The sequence below is a fragment of the Suncus etruscus genome, chromosome X, assembly GCF_024139225.1.
Source record: "Suncus etruscus isolate mSunEtr1 chromosome X, mSunEtr1.pri.cur, whole genome shotgun sequence".
Lineage (NCBI taxonomy): Eukaryota > Metazoa > Chordata > Mammalia > Eulipotyphla > Soricidae > Suncus > Suncus etruscus.
This window is the reverse complement of record NC_064868.1, coordinates 51,232,252-51,254,042: the sequence shown is the minus strand read 5'-3', so window position 1 is coordinate 51,254,042 and position 21,791 is coordinate 51,232,252. Positions and strand designations below refer to the sequence as shown.

The 21,791-nt window shown below is 37.8% G+C and overlaps 1 protein-coding gene across 1 annotated transcript in view; it reads right to left on the bottom strand.

Annotated features, from left to right (window-relative positions):
* Positions 1 to 19,306: 19,306 nt before the first annotated feature.
* Positions 19,307 to 21,791, bottom strand: part of FAM120C (family with sequence similarity 120C) — a 142,920-nt gene continuing 140,435 nt past the window's right edge. Inside the window, exon 16 of the mRNA XM_049767161.1 lies at positions 19,307 to 20,841. Within this exon, the coding sequence (XP_049623118.1) occupies positions 20,584 to 20,841 (258 nt within the window). The 3' untranslated portion in view covers positions 19,307 to 20,583. The remainder of the gene's footprint in view (positions 20,842 to 21,791) is intronic.

The following is a 21,791-nucleotide window of genomic DNA, read 5'->3' as shown; positions in this document are numbered from 1 at the left end:
CACAAATCAGTATCTCTAAGATGTATTAAATATAAAATATCAAATTAAAATGAATTATTTGGATTTTCACAAAAATAAACTAATATATAACCAATATTGTTTTTGTTTCGGGCATAGCCAGAGGTGCTCAAGGATTACTTCTAGCTTTGCTCTCAGCAATCACTTCTGTCAGGGCTCAATGGACCACATAAAGTGCCAGGAATCGAATCTGGGTTGGTTGCATGCAAGGCAAGCAAATAGTTCTAGCTCCCTGAAAAATTAATTTTGATAAGGATGGCTATAATTGAGGATAATATTTGGGACTGAGCTGGTATAAGAGTTTTTTTTTTTTTTTTTGTGGTTTTTGGGTCACACCCGGCAGTGCTCAGGGGTTATTCCTGGCTCCAGGCTCAGAAATTGCTCCTGGCAGGCCCGGGGGACCATATGGGACGCCGGGATTCGAACCGATGACCTCCTGCATGAAAGGCAAACACCTTACTTCCATGCTATCTCTCCGGCCCCGGTATAAGAGTTTTTATCAGACATTATTTTGTATATTCTTATTGTAAATGGATTGCCTAACATTAGGTAACTTTATTTTAAAGAAAAACATTGCATTGGAGTGGTATAGTGGGTAGATAGGACATTTGTCTTTGATGTTTCCATTCAAAGTTTAATCCTCAGCACCCAATATGGTCCCCAAAGCCTTACAAAGAGTGATACCTAAGCACAAAGCCAGAGCTGGGTATGAGTTTTTACTCGATTAAAAGAAAGAAAATTTTGTGTGGAGTTATGTGTGTGAGACAGGTCTTGTGTGCTTCTGACAGGGTGTGTAGAATATTAACTCACAAGGAATCACACCTATCAGACTGAAAATTAACTAGGCCACTGCTTATAATACTTTAGTAATGTTTGTATACCATCCCCTAAGAATTTTATAAAATATCTGGGTCTGGAGAGAGAGCACAGCGGCGTTTGCCTTGCAAGCAGCCGATCCAGGACCAAAGGTGGTTGGTTGGAATCTCGGTGTCCCATATGATCCCCCGTGCCTGCCAGGAGCTATTTCTGAGCAGACAGCCAGGAGTAACCCCTGAGCATGGCTGGGTGTGACCCAAAAACCAAAAAAAAAAAAATCAATTCTGATTTGAGTCGATCTTAGGAGGGATTCAATATTCATTTACAATAGGCTACCAAGCAATGTTGATGTTGAGCTTTTTTTTTTTTTTTTTGATGTTGAGCTTTTGATTACATTTCATTATTGCCTTTTCTGGCTGAGGGGAAGAAGCTTGGGACCACATCCACCTGTGCTGAGGTGTAAGTTCTAATAATGCTTGGGTGGCCTAGGCAGGGCCAGGGATCCAATCCAGGCCTCTTGCATGCTTTGAGCTATCTCCCCATATTCAATTACACTTCGAAGAGCAATCAAAAGGAAAATAAAGAAAGGAGAGGCAAGAAATGGAGGGGGATATATTTGAAAAATTGCAGAGGCAAAATGAACGAGTATAAGGGATTAGGAAAAGAGGAATGATGAGGTTTATGTCCTGGATGACTGTGAGGGAAGTAATAATATTAACCAGGATTACAGAAATAAAAACTGGCAGAGAATAATGGGAGAGGAACATTAAACCACACTAAGTTGTGATTTTTCTGGGGGAGTATTATCTGGATGTGTCCACTTGCCCATTTGAACACTGCATCAAGCTCAGCAGAGTTCAGTTAGAAACAAAATTTTGAATTATCTGTGTAATGATAATGGTTTAAAGACAATGTAATAGGTCAGGATGACTGAGAACAGAAAGTCCAAGAAATGCTAGTTTTAAGAGACAATGGGAATAAAGTAGTAGTCCCAGAAGAAAAATATATTCTGAAAGGCCCTTCTATTACTGAACTGCGGAATACATAGAGCATAACTTTTGTTACATTGCTGAATACTAAACCATTTCCAAGTCCAGTAAATTTTAAGAGAAATCATTTATTATATACTAATTGATATATAAATTGGCTACAAAGCTATGCTGATCCAGACTAGGCAGCTGACCTTAACTAGGTTCACTCAAAGAGTTGAGGTCTGTTGACTAGATTGGCTAAAGAGTCACAGAATCCTTACACATAAAATACACATACATAAAATCCTTTCTTATAGGCTTATACAGCTGGATTTAGATCTCACATTATTAGACTTACATGATGGGATTATGAGTTCAGAAGTGAGCAGAAGCATGCAAGTTTTACTGATATCTAGACTTGGGAGTGATATGGTATCAGTTCTGGAGAAGATTAACAACCAAAGCAAAATTAAAGATTAATCCAGATTTGAAAGGTGGAGAAATAGATGCCTTCTCTTAATATGGAAGATATAGACACAGGAAGATGTGAACAACCATGCCCTTTTAATAACTATTTTTGGGCCACATCTAGAAGCAGTATTCAGGGATTACTTCTGACTCTTAGGGATTACTACTCCAGGGAAGGCTTAGGGGACCATAGGATATATTAGGGATCTAATTCTGATCATCTGCTTGCAAAGCAAGTGCAATGTGTTCTCTTATCTAGAACATCTAACATTCATAGAAGCTGTATTATATTCCAGGAACTTGGCATATGCTGTATCAGCTAATTCTCACAGGGTTGGTTTATATTCACTCACAGAGAATCACACACAGAGAATCCTTATGAGAATGCAATGGGAATGAATGTTTCACTACTTCATTCTAGAATTTAGGCATGATTCAAGCAGCCAAGTAATCACAACTATCCTAAAGTTAATAAACCAAGTCTATTTATAAATAAATAGGTCATTTCTTTCTTTGATTTTATTAGTGCCACTCACACAATGTACCTCTCCCTTGTTATGAGAATAGTACAATTGTACCATTCTACCCCTATGAAATTAAATGCAACCACATTGAATTGCTTTGGGAAATAAAAAAGAGGAGCAATATGTAATAGTGTGCTTTTAAAAAGAGAAACACAAAACTTACTCATTTAAAGTTATGATCAAGGTTAACAGTGTTAAAGTGTGAACAATATTAATTTAATGTAACATTTCAAATTTATAGTCAATATGCAGTTTTGGTCAAATGCCTTTCCCATCTAACTCAGGGCTTTCATTACTCTGAGTTTTCAAGTGACCATAAAAGAATACATCCTTCGCAAATCTATGATGAACAATTAGCAAGTAGTTTACCTTTGTTATGTGATTGAGATTTTGGCGGTTATTGCAGCATGCAATAACCATTTTGAGTGCTAGAATTAGAAATTATGAAAGTATAAGGGCTGAATAATACAATGAAAATGTGTAGAAATATCTAAAGTTACTTAAATACTCTGACAGGAAGTCACCTTTCAATAGATGAGTTTCTATGTCTGTTTCTAATAAATGATCACAAACATTTATATTACATACAAATAAAGACTAGCTGTAGATATAAACAGAATGCGATGTTTTGTGTGTCATGTGGACCCAACTTAGATTCCATGTGATTGGACAGCGACCGTCCAACCCAGAACCCCAGATCCCAGAAGTGGAACAGACACAGGTCCCAGCAACAGCACCAAGAACCAAACTCCTCCTGGGGAAACTCAGAATACCATCCTGGCACCAACTTGCACCAATTTTACCATGACATCCTGACATGAGGAAAAGGTAACAACTTGAGCTAAGAGAGGGATGCCCTATCTCATCACTTAACTGTATGATGCAATCAGGAGACAGGTCATCCTTTGCCCTAAGCAAAAACCAAAATCGCTATCTAAAGAAGACTGACTTTGACAAACATGGACTGGACAGAATCTCTAGAGGGATCAATGAAGAAGTTCCTAGCTTAGGCCTTGGCCTGGGATTAGTACAAAAACCAAAGATTTCTAATTCCAGAGGTCTGACTTTGACAACTGCCACTGAGCAGAACTTCAGGAACCATGCTGAAAGACTATATCCTAGGCTCTGTTGTTTTTATATTTTTATAAAATAATGTCTTTAAGGACCGGAGTGGTGGCGCAAATGGTAGGGTGTTTGCATTGCACGTGCTAACCTAGGATGGACTGTAATTTAATCAAAGGGCGTCCCATATGGTCCCCTAGGAGCTATTTCTGAGCTCATAGACAGGAGTAAACCTGAGCATCACCGGGTGTGCCCCCATATAAAATAAAATAAAATAAAATAAATAAAATAATGTCTTTACTTAAATATCATGATTATAAACATGTTTGTAGTTGGCTTTCAGTAATAAAAAATACCCCCCCTTCACAAGTGCAACCTCATCTCTACTGTTTTTTATTTTTCTTAAATATCACAGATGAGTGAGACTATCTCTGACTTATTTCACTCAGCATAGTAGTTTTCATGTCCATCTACATTTAGGAAAATTTCATGACTTTATTTTTCCTAATAGCTGCTTAGTATGCCATTGTGTATAAGTTTCTTAAGGCACTCATCTGTGTTGGGCATCTTGGTTGTTTCTAGATTCTGGCTATTGTAAATAGTGCTGCAATGAATATAGGTGTGCAGAAGGCATTTCTGTATCATGTATTTGTGTTCCTATGGTATATACCTAGGAGTGGTATAGGTGGATCATATGGGAACTCAATTTCCAGTTTTTTGAGGAATATCTATATTATTTTCCAAAAAGACTGGACTAGACAGCATTAATACCAGCAGTGAACAAGAGTACCTTTCTCCATACATCCCCACTAGCACTAATTATTCTTGGGGTTGGTGTGTGTGTGTGTGTGTGATGTGTGCCAGTCTCTGTAGTGTGAGATGGTACCTCATTATTGTTTTGATTTGCATCTCCCTGATGATTAGTAATGTGGAGCATTTTTTCATGTGCCTTTTGTCCTTTTGTATTTTTTCTCTGTGAAAGTGTCGGTTCATTTCTTCTCCCATATTTTGATGGGGTTAGATTTTTTTTCTTGTTAAGTTCTGTCAGTACCTTGTATATCTTAGATATTAGCCCCTTACCTGATGGATATTCGGTGAATAGTTTCTCCCATTTTGTGGGTAGCCTTTGTATCCTAATCACTATTTCCCTTGAGTGCAGAAGCTTCTCAGCTTATAATTGTCCTATCTGTTTATCTTTCCTTCCACTTGTTTGGGCAGTTCTGTTTCCTTATTGAAGATACCTTTAGTCTCAACATCCTAGGGTGTTTTACCTACAAGTTATTCTATATATCTTATGGATTCAGGTCTGATATCAAGGTCCTTAATCCATTTGGATTTGGCTTCTTGCATAGTGTTAGATGGAAGTCCGAGTTTACTTTTTTGTATGTGGCTGACCAGTTGTCCCAACACCATTTGTTGAAGAAGCTTTCCTTTCTCTGTTTTGTTTTTTTTTCCCCATTTTGTTTTACCCCTTTATCATATATTAATTGATCGTATGTTTGGGAAACATTCTCTAAATACTCAAGTCTATTCCATTGATCTGAAGGTCTATCTTTTTTTCAATACCATGCTGTTTTTAATGACTATTGCTTTGTAGTACAATTTAAAATTGGGGAAAGTTATGCCTTCCATTTTCTTTATCCTCAGGATAGCTTTAGATATTTGTGGGTGTTTTTTGTTCCAAATGAATTTCAGGAATGCTTGATTCACTTCTTTGTAGAATTTCATGGCTGTCCTTAGAGGGATTACATGAAATCTGTACAATGCTTTGGGAAGAATTGCCATTTTAGTAATGTTAATCTTCCCAATCCATGAATAGAGTATGAGTCTCCATTTCCTTGTGGCTTCTTTTATTTCTTGAAGCAGTGTTTTGTAGTTTTATTTGTATAGGTCCTTCACCTCTTTATTTGACTCCAACATATTTGAGTTTCTGTGGCACTAATGTGAATGGGATTTTTTTTTTTTGGTTTTTGGGTCACACCCGGCAGCACTCAGGGGTTACTCCTGGCTCTATGCTCAGAAATCGTCCATGGCAGGCACGGGGGACCATATGGGATGCCGGGATTCAAACCACCATCTTTCTGCATGAAAGCCAAATGCCTTACCTCCATGCTATCTCTCCCGTCCCGAGATTGATTTTTTTAATGTCCACTTCTTCTCTATTATTATTTGTGTGTAAGAAGGCCACTGATTTTTGAGTGTTAATTTTGTAGCCTGCCACTTTGCTATATGAATGTATTGTTTTTAGACGCTTTTGGGTAGAGTCTTTAGGGTTTTCTAAATATATTAGTATGTCATCTACAAACAGTGAGAGTGTGACTTCTTCCTTTTCTATTCAGATGCCCTTGATATATTTTTCTTGCCTAATTGCTATGACAAGTACTTTTAGTACTATTTAAATAGGAGTGTGAAAGGGCCTCAAGGTGTTTAAACTGTACTTGATTTATTCTTTTTTTAAAAAAAAGTTTTTGGGTAACAACATGATACTCTTGCTCATGTTGATCTAAATAGTAATCTTTTAGGTCTCAAATAGTCCGGTTGCTGTGCAGGAGGCCATACAAGGTGGCAAAATCAATCTGGTCTGGCGTGTGCAAGTCAAATGCTTTACCTGCTTTACTATATAAAAATCCTGATTTATTTGAACATTCATGTGGTTTGGTTCTAGTTATCAAAAAGTTAGATATCACTGGACTGAATTGGGAGCAGAGATGCAGTAAAGTGTTTTAGGGACTTGCTATCATCAGTACCCTCTAATCAGGGATCATGAAAAGAATCAAATACCTGTGTTGCATATTGACAGCGAGTCAAGACTTCACCAGTGTTGTTGAAGTTGGTAATGTGAGACCCCAAGCAAATAGGGTCCTTATGGAATCTACAAACCATCCAAGAGTCACTTCGATAGGAACAACTTTCTATTTTTGGTGGGAATGGGATATTTATAAGGTGCCAGCTTTGTGTTTTGGGGAAAAACAAGATGTGTGCTCATTTAAGGGAAAACAGGATGTGTGCTCTTTATGTTTAGTTATATCTCCCTTTTCTGTGTGATAAATACAAATAATTGTGATGAGCTAGATAAGTTGAGTTCTCCATATGTACTACATTTCTCTGCATGAGGCAAGATCCCAGAATCAGTAATACTTATGCTGCCAACAGCATGGGTGAACAGAACCACTATACCCAGAACAGAGCTTATTGCAAAGTGATAAAGTGGCTGTTATTTTTGCACAGGCACAGAAAATGCTGGGATAAAAAATTCTTAACTAGATTTAGATTAGAGCAAGGTGGCCATTCCCAGGAAGCATTTGGTCATATCTTTCTGCTGCTGGCTTCAGGCCAGTCTTTACTTTGCCTAACCCCAGAGGGTTCTTCTTCTAGATCTTGGGGGAAAGTAAAGACTCCCATTCCCCATATTTTTCTGGTTAGTGTTTATCATTGTAAGACATCACACTTGAGCTCTTTGACTTTCTTATGCCCTATATCATTTCCAGGATGGCAGAAAACCTGCCTCAGTTCCATCCAAGGTCCTCAGTGTGACCCATATTTTGGGGTGTACAGACAATCTCAGATAAACTGAAGCTTAAGTCATGCCAATATGACAAATGTTCAGGGTTTTTAAGGACCCACTTGAAACATTTGAGTTTTAGAGTTCCGAGGTTTAATAGATGAGAACTCTTCTTTCAGTATGATATCCCATTTTACTGTATCTATGCAAAAAAGGAAAAAGGCTATTGCTACAAAATATTAGATATGTCAAAAGACCCATGGGTGGGGAAATTTTGGATGTTGGACTGGTGATGGAAGGAGAGGGAAGAGAATAGAGTAGGTCAATGGAGGTATACTATTGGGGAGACAGGAGACTATGACTTGGTTGTTGTATCTTTCTCTCAGTTGATTCCATTCTCCACTATCCTTAATTACTAGGTATAATAACATTTTTGTTCCCCAAAAATACACATAAAGAAATATACATATTCCCTCTTCATATGCTGTGATCATGTCCAAGGAATGTTCAGGAGGGCTACTTCAGCTAATGAGGAAATCTGTCAGTTCTGGATAACTACTTAACATTGTTCCTCAAGAAATGCACATATGCACCTATACCCCTTTGATCTGCTGTGAGCAAGTTCAAGGTATGTCTGGAGTAGTACTTCAGCTAACGAGGTAATCTATTAATGAAGAGCAGCCAGTGAGACAATGGAGGTGTCGATAATTTCCTGCAGCTGCTGGGCAAACTCATAGGTCAAGATCAGTTCCTGAGCAAGGGCCCCTCTTGAAAAGCCGATCAATTTAGTCAGTCTGGACACAAGCGGCAGTCCTATTATTACAGTGGCATGAAACTTGAAAGGGTAGAGGGGGAATTGGTGCTTCAGCACACAAAGTTTGTTGAGCTGCAGAGGTAGTGGGGGTTTAATCAGGACAGCAACAAATCCAAGGTAGGGAAGCACAGGGAACACAATCTTGGGTTTCTGGGATATTGGCAGTTGCCAAGAAGGTAGGTGTAGGGGGATAGAAAGGGCTTTGCTTAGGTACAACACAGAAAGACATAAGAATTTACTACAAACATAAAGGGGGACACCACACATACACACATGCTCAAAAATACATAGTTTATTGATCAATTTACTTCAGTTATTATTCTGATCCATCTAGGGTTGAAGAGATGAAACTTTTGATGAATTGAGAAATGAAAAGACAGTTCCCAGGGCAAAATTAGCCTTGTTAGCTGATTGGAAGTTGGTCCCATGTTTCTGAAACTCATACTGAACTATGTGAAAATGGGTCAAAGTGATTCATTAATATAAACCAGCTATGGTCTAGTATGTCAATCTAAGACAGTGAAAATTTACATATCAATTCTCCCGTTCTGAGGGAGAAAAATAATATTCTCTTAGACACATGGAGAGGCTGCCTTAGTGGCCTCTGCCAAAAGGATAAGTAAGAAAACTTTAAATCAGGTACTGTAATTTCTAGGAATAACTTCTCATGAGTATAAGCTTTTCTGTAAAAGTATCATAGGTTAAATTGTGCATTCATCATTCTCAGATCAATCAGCTTTTCCCATATCCTTTCTTTATATATATAACAAAAGCTAAGGAGTTCCAAAGACTGTGGAAAACTTTAAGCTTTCTTTATTCACTCAATTTTTGCACTTCAAGAGCCATTCTCCCATCCTGATGGTCTGAGTGATTCTATACCAAGCATATCAATTTAGGACTCATAGCAACAGTAGTCCCAGTTAAAATTGTTCATGTTATCTTAATTTTAATTGGGGTCTATGATAATTAATTGGTTTTGGACAGAATTTGTAAAAGATCATATCAATTACATTGAAGAAAGCCATTTAAAATTATCAGGCCCTGTAGCAGCAAAGGGCCCTCTCTATCCTTGGGAGGATAGAAGTTTGCTGGGATGGAGACACAGAAGTTAAATTCTAAGAACACTGGAATATGAATCTAGAGCATCCATGTACCTTTTATATAGATTTCTCTGAACAAAATCATCATAACCTTTCATAAATAAACATAATATAAAAACAAGTTGCTAAATATCCTTACACCAAGCATTGTAATATGTGTTTAGAGCATCTAAGTTCTTTTTCAATAGATTTCTCTGAACAGAATTATTAGAACCTTTCTACAGATTTACGTACTATGAAAAGAAGTTGCTAAACAATTTTACACTAGCTGGACAAAATTGTACTCTTCTTGAATATAAAACACTAAATTACTCCTACAGATAAACAAGTTATCTTAGGATATTCATAGTTAAGCATCATAGCATTTGGGAAACATTTTATAAGATTACTAAAAACCATTAAAAATATAACAACATCATGCATTTCCCCTGTATTGTGCAAATTGATTAACAATGTGGTTCAAGAAGGTAATCATAGTAGTTGGCAACATTTTAAGCCACTAGAGTTAGATATAACTTATATGCTTACAATGAGACATAGAGCAAAAAATAGCTGTTAAATTCTATGAAGGTAAAACACACAGTTTAACCAGCAATATAGAGATTGATGCAAATCAAATCAAGAGAGTAACCTACAGGAAAATTAAAAGGGGAAACAGGCATCAAGGGGCTGCAATATGAAATTGCTATTATTTAGGGGTGATCCAGGTGAAGAAGGTTCTGAGAACAGCCTCTCCCACTTGTGTTAGTTCTCTCATGTAGCTTAATGATGTATTGAGTTAGTGGCCTTTTTGAATTTCAGTAAATTTAACTTCTGATGAGGCATAAGGAGACCCAGAGTTTCTTGGTAGGGCTTCCATTTGTGTATATATAAGCACAACATTTTCGTCAAATGAGGAGGTTACCCACTACCTATTCTTTGTAAATTTTCACCCTGATAGATGAATGATCTGTTTTCTGAGTTAGAGAACCTTCTTGAAAGTGTTGTCTGGCAGCTGTGTGAGGATCTCATTGGGGTAAATTTTTTTTGTTCCTGATAATTAGTTTTATTTTTATAAATAATTTTATTGTGACCAAAGTGGATTACAAATCTTTCACAGTAATATTTTAGGTACATAGCAGCATTCATTGGGGGTAAATTTAAAAAAGTTAAAGAGAGTAATTTTAGGTATAAGGAATCAAGAGGGGCATACCCACATTTTGTTTTGCAGTTATTGTGTTTAGGGGGTCCTCTGAGCACATTCAAAGATGCTGTGTCCCTAAGGATTTTAGTGAATACCATGACATGTTTATTTGCTATTTATTACAGAATGATTGAAAAGTTTCACTAGTGTAGGCTGGGATATTATCAGTTTTGATATCATGGGAACACCCATAACAGAAAAACATTGTAACAAATGGGAACAAACAACCTTAGCTCTTTCAGAAGTTAAAGAAACAGCCCACCAAATGTGAGAATAAGTGTCAATGACTACTTGAAAATAAAGTTGTTTCTTTTTTTTTTTGTTGTTGTTGTTGTTGTTTGTTTGGATTTTGGGCCACACTCGGCGGTGCTCAGAGGTTACTCCTGGCTGTCTGCTCAGAAATAGCTCCTGGCAGGCACGGGGGACCATACGGGACACCGGGATTCGAACCAACCACCTTTGGTCCTGGATCGGCTGCTTGCAAGGCAAACGCCACTGTGCTATCTCTCCGGGCCCAAGTTGTTTCTTTTTAAATTAACATGTATAATATCCATTTTCTGCAGACCTTGAGGGTTAGCTTCAGCCACATGGGGGAATACAAAGTTAAGGATCACAGAAAAGCACAGTCAATTTGCCTGGCTTGTTGTAATGGGATGCTATTATATACATAAAGTTGGCGGGTACCTGTGTGTAGTTTCAGATGCTCTTCTCTAGATGAGGTAAAGATGGGCACTGCTAAGCAATCAGCAGTTTCATTTTCTTGAGCCATCAATCCAAAGAAATCAGAATGATATCTACATGAGTAATGAAAGTAGGGTCAGAGTACTTTGCGAAAGAGGTTGTAATTGCTGAAGTGATTCCTAAACCACATGGTAAACACATGGTTATGGGCATTTAGAGAAGCAGTGAGGATTCCAGGGCAAAGGCCAACCACATAGGCTGAGTCACTCACCATTTTAGAGGGGATGACTCATGGCAGAGTAAATAAACCAAAGAGCTCCACTTACTGGGCAGAATTATAATTGGTAAACACTGTTGCTGTCAGGGTGGGGCCAACAATACTGCCTTTCCCTGAGGATGAACCATAAATGTAATAAGCTGAAACACTGGGAATGGGGGAAGAGTGATTGATGGAAGAGATTACAAGGAGTGCCCTTCAGGAAAATACCCAAGCTTTCCAAGCTGGGTAGTGGGAGGAAAGTTCTGAGAAATCAACCAAAGATACTATAAAAACATACTTGAGGGGAAAATGGAGTCATTTTCTTTCTTAGGGATGGGGAGAACAATGGCATGAGGGTCATATCTCAATATAGCATGCCCTCACAGCCTTCCTTTAATTATAAGGGCAACTATTAACTCGAAATATGGCTCAAAAGTGCAAGAAAGTTTATTGTGTAAAGAGATATTAAAGCAGGCCTAATAGCTGTGCAATCAGGGCAATGGGTGACTGAGGGGTAGCAAAGAGAAATAATCACAATATTTCTTCAGGAGCAAACCAGAAAAGACTGGACTTGTGGAGCCTATCCGTAAAAAAAATTCCAATTTGTTCTGCACCTCGGGGGTTAACTATCTTGGGCTATCCAAGGCAGAGTCCTCTTCAAGGGTGAAGAATAGATCACTAAGGCCTGAGTTAGAAATGCTGAGGTGCTGCAGGCTTCTTGTGTCTTAGCATCTCTAATGGGGATGAAATCTTTACAAGAGGGAAGTGAGTACACGTGCAGACGAATATGAAATATGAAATAATGAAACCACACACAAGTATGCGGGTCCAACACATCTTCTGGCAGGAGTGTGACAAGTTTAATTTTTTCCAAACAGGGGATTTTATAAGGGTAAGCCAGTAACAGGTTCAGGGAAAGATGTTTATAATCACAAAGCAAAGTTTAACAACACTAACATATGTGCACGAGCTGTAACAATTGAGTTGCAAAAGAAAAGGTCACATTCAGGGCAGCTTTCAATAACCAACCTCAAATGCAAAACAAGGGAAACTAAAAGGTAGAAAAAAATCCAGGACCGTAGTTCCAACCAAGGTGAACTCTATTGTTTTAGGGGTCAAGGAAGGGGCCAAATCCCCCTAAAGTGCACCTCCCATTTTCTGAGAAGGGTCAATAGTCCAGGATCTGCATTCTGACTATGCCCTTGTTTACCAGACACTGAGGCTTCAAGGACATAAGAGAAAAATATTGTCTTTTGACTTTAGTGCTAAATATTATCCAGAAAAGGGGCTCTTTTAATCGTTGGTGCTGAGATTTCTGAAAAGAATTAGATTGAGGCCAATTTTTGCAGAGATTTTACAAAGGAGAGATAGCTAAATAATGACAAAAATGTAATACCATGCATGAATTTATCTCTTTGGGAAGTCCTCAACTGTCCACACAGGGAAAAAAGTGTTCACAGCCGGGCCTTTTGAGGAACCCTGTGGGGGTCACCTTAAATCACCACACCAGGGAAATCCAGGGACACATCTGATGTGCTGAGCACTTCTAAAATGGAGATGTTTTTGCATGCTGTGGCACTGAGGGAACAGTAGATCCAATTAATGTTTCTCACATTTTTAAATCATTAAGAGTTATGAGGTATTTCCAATATTTGGAAATTTTCTGGGGAATGCACTGTGGACACTCAAGAATATAACCCAGATATTCATACAGTGGCAGCATCTGAAATTTTCCTGTGGTGACCTGTAATCTGGCCACTGATAAGCATGTCATCACACCTCATATAATTTCTAAAGCTCCCTGTTATTAGAACACAAAGCAATATTTAATTCATATAGTTAATAATATAAGCATGGGGCAATATTGTACAAGAAGAATGTAAAATTACATCAACAAAATATTGACACAGCAGGGAATTAGTCATTCCCTGAGTACATTGAAATTCAGTTCATTGAAATCCGCACATATATGCCTTATCGTTAAAAGAGGGAAGAGAAAAATGCAAGGAGTTTAAGGTCTTGTTGGTGGATAAGGACTGTATAAAAAGTTTTTAAAATAAAATCATAATCAGCAGCCCATCTTAAATACTCGGAAAATGTACCCCAGAAATACAATCACCTTGTTTTTTATAAAGGAGCAAGAAATCCTAAATGGAGCAATGAAAGCCTCTTCAACAAGTGGTGTTGGCACAACTGGTAGCACTTGCAAAAAAGCGAACTCAGACACCCAGCTAACACCATGTACGAAGGTAAAATACGAATGGATTAAAGACCCTGATATCAGACTTGAAACCATAAGGTATATAGAACAACACGTAGGTAAAACACTCCATGACATTGATACTAAAGGCATCTTTTTTTTTGGGGGGGGGCACACCTGGTAACGCTCAGGGGTTACTCCTGGCTATGAGCTCAGAAGTTGCTCCTGGCTTGGGGGACCATATGGGACACCGGGGGATCGAACCGCGGTCCATGCAAGGCTAGTGCAGGCAAGGCAGGCACCTTACCTCTAGCGCCACCTCCTGGCCCCTACTAAAGGCATCTTTAAGGAGGAAATAGAACTCTCCACAAACAAGTGGAAGCACAGATAAACAGATGGGAATATATTAAGCTGAGAAACGTCTGCACCTCAAAGGAAATAGTGCCCAGGATACAAGAGCCACCCACTTAGTGGGAGAATCTATTCACCCAATACCCATCAGATAAGAAGCAAATATCCAAAATATACAAGGCACTGACAGAACTTTACAAGAAAAAAAATCCAATCCCACCGAAAAAATGGGGAGAAGAAATGAACACTTTGTCAAAGAAATAGAAATGGCAAAAAGGCACATAAAAATGCTCCACATCACTAATCATCAGGGAGATGCAAATCAAAACAACTATGAGATACTATCTCACGCCACAGAGATTGGTGCACAACACAAAGAACGAGAACAAGCGGTGCTGGCGGGGATGTGGAGAGAAAGGAACTCTTATTCACTGCTGGTGGGAATGCCGTCTAGTCCAACCTTTATGGAAAGCGATATGGCGATTCCTCCAAAAACTGGAAATTGAGCTCCTATATGATTCAGCCATACTACTCCTAGGGATATACCCTAGGAACACAAAAAATACAATATAAAAATCCCTTCCCCACACCAATATTCATTGCAGCGCTATTTACAATAGCCATACTTTGGAAACAACCAAGATACCCGTCAACAGATGAATGGCTAAAGAAACTGTGGTACATATACACAATGGAATATTATGCAGCCGTCAGGAGAGATGAAGTCATGAAATTTTCCTATACATGTATGTGTATGGAATCTATTATGCTGAGTGAAATAAGTCAGAGGGAGAGAGTTAGACACAGAATTATCTCACTCATCTATGGGTTTTAAGAAAAACAAAAAGACATTTTTACAATAATTTTCAGAGACAAAAGAGAGGAGGGCTGGAAGGTCCAGCTTACAACATGAAGCTCACCACAAAGAGTGATGAGTGCAGTTATAGAAATAACTACACTGAGAGCTATCATAACAATGTGAATGAATGAGGGATGTTGAAAGCCTGTTTAGAGTACAGGCAGGTGTGGAGTGGGGAGGAGGGTGATTTGGGACATTGTTGGTGGGAATGTTGTACTGGTGAAGGGGAATGCTCTTTACATGACTGAAACCCAACTAGAATCATATTTGTAATCAAGGTGTCTAAATAAAGATATTAATAAAAAATAAAAGACACTAGTAATGAGTAAGAAAAAGTGGAAATAAATGTAGGACTAAAAGCACCTCTTATTTAACAATTGACTAATTTATAATCCAATTCTATAAATGTTCTTTTCTAAATAGAAATTATTAGTTTATAGTTAATTTTTGTAAATTATTGTTCCTGACTATTTATTTTGTGTGCTTTCTCTATTAAAATGTAAATTTATACTAAAAGAATATCAAAGTTCAGGTGTCTTTTTTTTTTTTTTTGGTTTTTGGGCCACACCCGGTGACACTCAGGGGTTACTCCTGGCTATGAGCTCAGAAGTCGCTCCTGGCTTGGGCGACCATATGGGACGCTGGGGGATCGAACCTCAGTCCGTCCTAGGCTAGCGCAGGCAAGGCAGGCACCTTACCTCTAGCGCCACCGCCCTGCCCCTCAGGTGTCTTTAGACACTTTCTGCTTCAGCAAGAAGCTTTATCTTCCTATATGTTCTTCCTTTTATGACTCTTGTACTGGTTCACTTGTCATGATTTTCTTCTATAAACTGTGGCTGAATCCAGGAAAGGCAGGGCCTCATGACAGTGGTCAGGTTAAGATAACTGGGCAGTTAGCCCAGTGCTGGCCAAGAGGCCTTAAGAACTCCAAAATGGCTGCATTAAGCTCATCGAGGGGAAGCAGGCACCCTTATGCTGCCATCTGGTCTCTGGTATGAGGGACTGACACATAGCCTGTGCTTCCTGTCACTTCCCACCTAATGTAGATTAACCCAACTACAGCCTGCTTGCAGGAAACACGAATCACCACATTCCAGCACACTGCCGCAGATAACCCACCCTACTGTGGGTGGGAGATCTACCCCATATTCCCATCCCTTCCCTCTAAGCTTCTTTCGTGTGTGGGCTTTTTCTGCAATATAAATGGACACAGCACCAGATAAATATACATGTTCTCTGTATTAATTTGAACTGTAACACTGAACTGCCTTGGGTGGATCTCTCATGTCTCTGTGTCCCTTTCTCCTCTCTTTGTCCCAAGTAGCTGCTCTCCCTCCACCGCAAAAATGGCAACACAAACAAGCTTCTAAATCTCTGTTAACATTTTTAGATTGAGACAAACATACCTCCATTTGCAGCAAGAGACCCAGAAAGTGGAGAATACATTAAACTTCACACACAAAATAATTTTATAGCTCTTTACTAAAAGAATAGACTTTTATTAAGTGCTGTAAGTTTTTTCCATCTGCATTAACAGAACAACAGACAAATTTCCATTACAGAATAACTTGAAGACATTCTAGTTCCTTTATGAAACAGTTCCACTAACTCCCTCAGGTTCCCCTAAGAAGCATCCATTCAAACTTACATTAATAAACTATGGAGATTTTATGGTCAAGTGGGCCAAAAAGGCAGGGGATTTGGAATTTGGGTGTGGGGAAGATAAATACATATTATCCATTCACTAAACACAGTTAAAAGCACTGTTAAAAGATATTAATACAGGAAAAACAAGGAATTTCTTACTTTTGTCAATAACATAATTTATCAGGGAGCACTAAGAATCACTGACTCCTTGCAGTTAACGTTTCTTTACCTAGTATGTAAATCTAAAAATTAAAGAGAAGAAAATAAGAGATAGGGTGGGAAAATGTCTTCTGGCAAGTAACTAAAATAAAATAACCAGATTTGGCAGTTATGACAGATTTAAAAGTTCTGAAATATCTAGTTTGTTTAATTTACATAAAATTCACTAGTCATTAGTTACTACCAACACAGACAAAAAGAGCATTTATAAAAGTACAAGAATAACATCAAAAGCTAAACTCGGTATACAAGCACAGGGGTTATTTTTATTTTGCTTTTAAATTGGAAAAGATGATTTTGTAAAACATGATGTTCTTTGAACATCAAAATAACCTGTGACAATATTATGTAATTAGTGATAGCAGGGCAACAGGTGCACTGAGCTCTATTTGCACCAGCAGACTATTGCAATAAGCCAAGAAAAAGAAAACGAAAAGTTAAATAAAAGAAGATACCAGAGTCACAAACAATAATACATTGAAAATTTATCCCTTCCCCAAATCCCAAGCATATTTAGGAAAAATACATCAGGAAGTGAACAGGTAAAATAATTACACCTCAGATTTATACTAGCTACTTTAAACTGTGGTCTATTTGTATTTTCATTTGAAAATAGGTTAGAGGGGCATCTTAGGGTAGGACTGACATGCCCATGGGCACCTTCTAAAGTTCCAATGGACTGGACCACTATAATCAAATAGTTACTTCCACATTCTTTCTACCCTACAGAAGTATTCCTCCCCCACCCCACCTTATGTCTCCCCCTAATGTCCCATCCCACTGTTTTTCTCAGTGACCACAAAATGTTAATGGAACTTGGCCAACAATGTCAGAAAATCAGGATGGAGACAAATATCAAAGGTCAAAGCTAGTGTCATTCCTTGGGCTTTAATGTCTACCCAAAGTCCTACTGGCTCAAAAGAGAAAATAATGCAAGTGAGCAGAGAAGTTTGTCAGGCTTGGTCTAGAGGGACTGAGTAAGAATGGAAATTATAGGCTGACCCCAAAACCCATCAACAGAAATAAAAAACTAAGCTTTGGGATCAGGTGCATTTTCCTGTTACCCAACAAGAAAAGAGATCATCTCTAGGCATTTATATGTGACTGTCCAAGAAAGTTCACATCATAGTGAGAAATGGGACATTAAGTAAACAATGATAGTCTCTCCAAGTGATATTCAAATCAAAGATCAAAGCAGTCTTCAACAATTTGTCCTCCAATGAGAAAAAATTCATTTTCCAGTAATGAGCTCAGTCTTTCTGGATTCTAAATAGGTATTCTGGCATATATGTGAAATTATAGCTCATTCTTACAATTTTCCAAACTGAAAATGTTGAATCCAAGTAAAAATTAAGGTTAGAATTAAGCCATATTTTATGCTGGGACTGGTAAAAGTGGAGGTGTGTGGAAGGAGAAAAAAGCAACCCTTGTGGCAAACTGGAATCATTCGTGTCAGAGCAGCAATTCTATTTCTCACAGTAAAGGCCTGTAAAATTAGAAATCAATGCTGTGAGAGTTAACAATACTGTCATTTAATTGTGTGAAATAGTTTCAAGGTGCGCTGAAAGAGCAATACCTTTCCCCTGTAACTCCAAGCACTTCCAATTATAAAATGATATTTTATTTATAGTCAATTCAATGTAGCTTAGTTATTCTATTTGATTTTAGAGCTCAAAGGGTTCCTCCTTCTCTGGCTCCAGAAAGACATTTCCAAGACATTTCCTACTACTAAATCCCTCTTTTGTTGGGTATAGAGGTCATAATCTTTAGGATGTTCTAAAAGCTGAGCAGATCAGAGCAGAGGGAGAACCACATTATGAGAGCTGATTCCAAAGAGGTTTTTATTTTTATTTTGTTCCAGATTATTTCTGGCTAGGTGTGCACTTTTTTCTTCTTGCTTTGGTTTTATGTAAGTGTCTGTGCAGGGGTAAAGTATTGTAGGGCTCCATTCCTCTTGCAAATGATGGGTTCTTTTAAACTGGGTCAGAATAGAATAAAGCAGTCTTTCTTGATACATTGTGTTAGTGGGCAGTGAGCAAAAAGCCTTCTGGTCGTCTGGTGAAAAATTTACCAAGGCCTACTAAGGGTTCAGGTCCATGGCATCTTTCAAAGAGCCAGAAAACTCTGGTAGAAGTCTAGTCAGTTGTATTTTTGTAGAAATGATCATTTTTTTGGCTAAGAATATCACTAAGCCAAAAGGAGTGTGGGGCTAGAAGCCTCAATTTCTTAATGAAGTTCTTAATGTAATGTTTTCTCAATGAAAACACCATGCTTATCTGATGAGAGCCATGTTCCCATTCCTCATACTTAGGCTGCTGAGGTGGGACATAGGAAATGCAAGGTTGCCTTAAGAAGAGCTCTGATAAGACTGAACATTTTTGTTCTGCGTTGAGTGTGGACTCAAATGGGACTGACTAGAAACCTTTTTACAAAATATGCCTAAAGGCAAGGGGCATAATCCTCTTAAATTTTCCTTACAAAGAAAATTTAAAAAATCCACTAATCACAACATCCAAGGACAAATGAAACAATTTAGGCATGTAAAGTCAAATTATTGATATCCTCACACCCTATTACCTATTTTTCCAATGCTAGTCCTTTCTTCTTCTTTTTCTTCTTCTTCAGTGATTTATGGCAATCATTCCTAACCTGAGATTAATTTGATCCTGAAGTTCTGTGTGATATTTTCTCAAGTAAGTTGCAAGTTCCATAATCACTTCCCACACTCATATTCTCTCCAGACCAGGTTGCTCCTTCATGAGGAAATGCCCAATTCTTCCTAATCCCATTCCAAATTCTTTTATCACTCAGGATGTGCGGTCTCTATTCAAGAGTAAATTCATGAAAACTGTTTGTTGTTCTGAACAGGTAATCTCTGGAAAGTATTTCTGTCTGTTTTAGAAAAGCCCATTTTGTCATAATTGTGATGGGCTGTGACAGTAACTAGATTTTCAAGTGCAGTCTTTTGAAACGCACTACTCCATATCAATGGAAAGCATTTCTGGGAAATTCAGTAAGTCTTCTGGGAAATCAGCAAGTATGTATACATAAATGCATGTGTATATATGTATATATACACATACATATATATTTATATATAAAATATGTATAGATAAATAAATCTCTTTATATAAAGGGTATGTGTATGCATACAGATACAAATATTCATATATACATCCAACCACATACTTCTATATACATGCACACAAACAGTATTTTAAATTCTCTATCATACTTGAATCTCATCACACTCATTCCCACTTTTTCAGGGTGTGGGCAGCAGGGAGTAGATGAACTGCACCACATTATCGAAAATTACAAATAATGCTTTAGTTTAATGGCAGGAAAATCTGCCTAGTACTTTTCTGACTCACTTGAATTACCCAGTATAAAGGCCATTGGTAGACTTTGTGTGTGTTCTTAAGTGTATAAAATTAAAAAAAGGAAATAACCAATTCTACCTCACTTACCTGAAAACAGCTATTTATCTGATTGTCAGGCCAGAGTTAGAACTAAATCCCATTACTCCAGGGGTTTAGTAAATGATCATCATGAGAAAGACTCAGAAAATCAAGGTGGAACTTTTCTATGTGACATCAGCTTACTACTGAAAATCAATGCCTTAATAGATATGGTAAAGAGAATAGTGGCACAAATATATTCAATTTAAGAACAAGAGGGAGTCCTGCCTGCTGCCATTCATCATCTTTGACAAGAGCTTCCCAAGAGGCAGACCACTAGGTTTGGAGGTCCAGAAAATATGAAAATGGGGAAGATAGATACAATAAGATATTCATAAAATCCTAAATACATCTAGGTTAGCATTTTTATCTTCCTCTAACTTAGGCTTAGAATTAGAAAAGCATAGGTTTTCCTCTCTTCTGATTAGGTGAAGCTATCTTACACTTGTTATTCCTCTTTTTGCAATGCCACAGTTCCTATCTCTTGCTCTTCTGAGTGGATCTTCTCTTCATTCTTCATTGGGAAGTAGTGGTTACCATTATTATTACACTTGCTGCTGTCTCTGGATAAGGCACATTGTGATGGAGTTGGAGGCTGATGATTATTCTTCTCTTCTTTGACCAATGTGCCATTGTTTCCATTTACCTGTGAGTGGAACTGGCCTTGATGAGGCTCCAGGGATTTAGAAATTCCATCTGAAGTGCACTGTCAAAAACCAAGATAATCAGTAAAAATGGTAATCCCAAATGAGCTGATCTTCCCGAGCATATTCATTGGCTAGTCTAAGGAAACTGTTTCAGGTCATAACCAACAGAAAGGTCAAAGCTTGTTAACACCTATTCTGACATTTTCCTGACAACTTAGGGTAAGAGATGGATCTGACCAACAATTTAAAGGCAATGATAACACAATAATGATATAGCAATCACTTACAAGGTTTTACAATATATTTTTCTAATACAAATAAGAATCTTAAATGGTAATTACTATGATGTATTATTCATTTATTATGATGAACATGAGGAAGCTGAGGTTTTGAAAGATTAAAGTAACTTGCTCAAGGACACCCAGATAAAAAGTGATAAGGCTAGGATTCCACTCTAGGATGATTAATGTCTAAAGAGTGTCCCTTTTCCTATTTTTTGGTTTTGGGACATACCTGGTAGTACTCAAAGACCATAGATGGTGCTAGGGATTGAACCAGAATTGCCCAAATGCAAGATAAGCACCTTACCTACTCTACTCTCTGTCTTTTTCTCTTTCCTCACTTATCTCCCAGTTTAAGAAATATATATAAAATACGGTGAACTTATTTGGGAGGGAGTTTGGATCACACCCAATGGTACTCAGGTACATCTGGTTCATAGGACCATATGGGATGCTAGGGATCAAACCCAGGTCAGCAGCATGCAAAGCAAGAGCTCTACTCACTGTACTATCATGCTGTGATAGTACATATTTGGTGAATTGCTGCTCCTTTAAGCAAACTAGTGAAAATTAAAATTCTAATCAGATATTATTGGAAATATAAAGTAAAAGAAGTCATGCTTCACAGAATCCTCAATGAAAACCACATTTTAAACTGATTTAATTTAAATAAGTTCTTTTTTTCTTTTAATTCTTCAAGTTAATGAAATGCTAGTAATATATAAGAT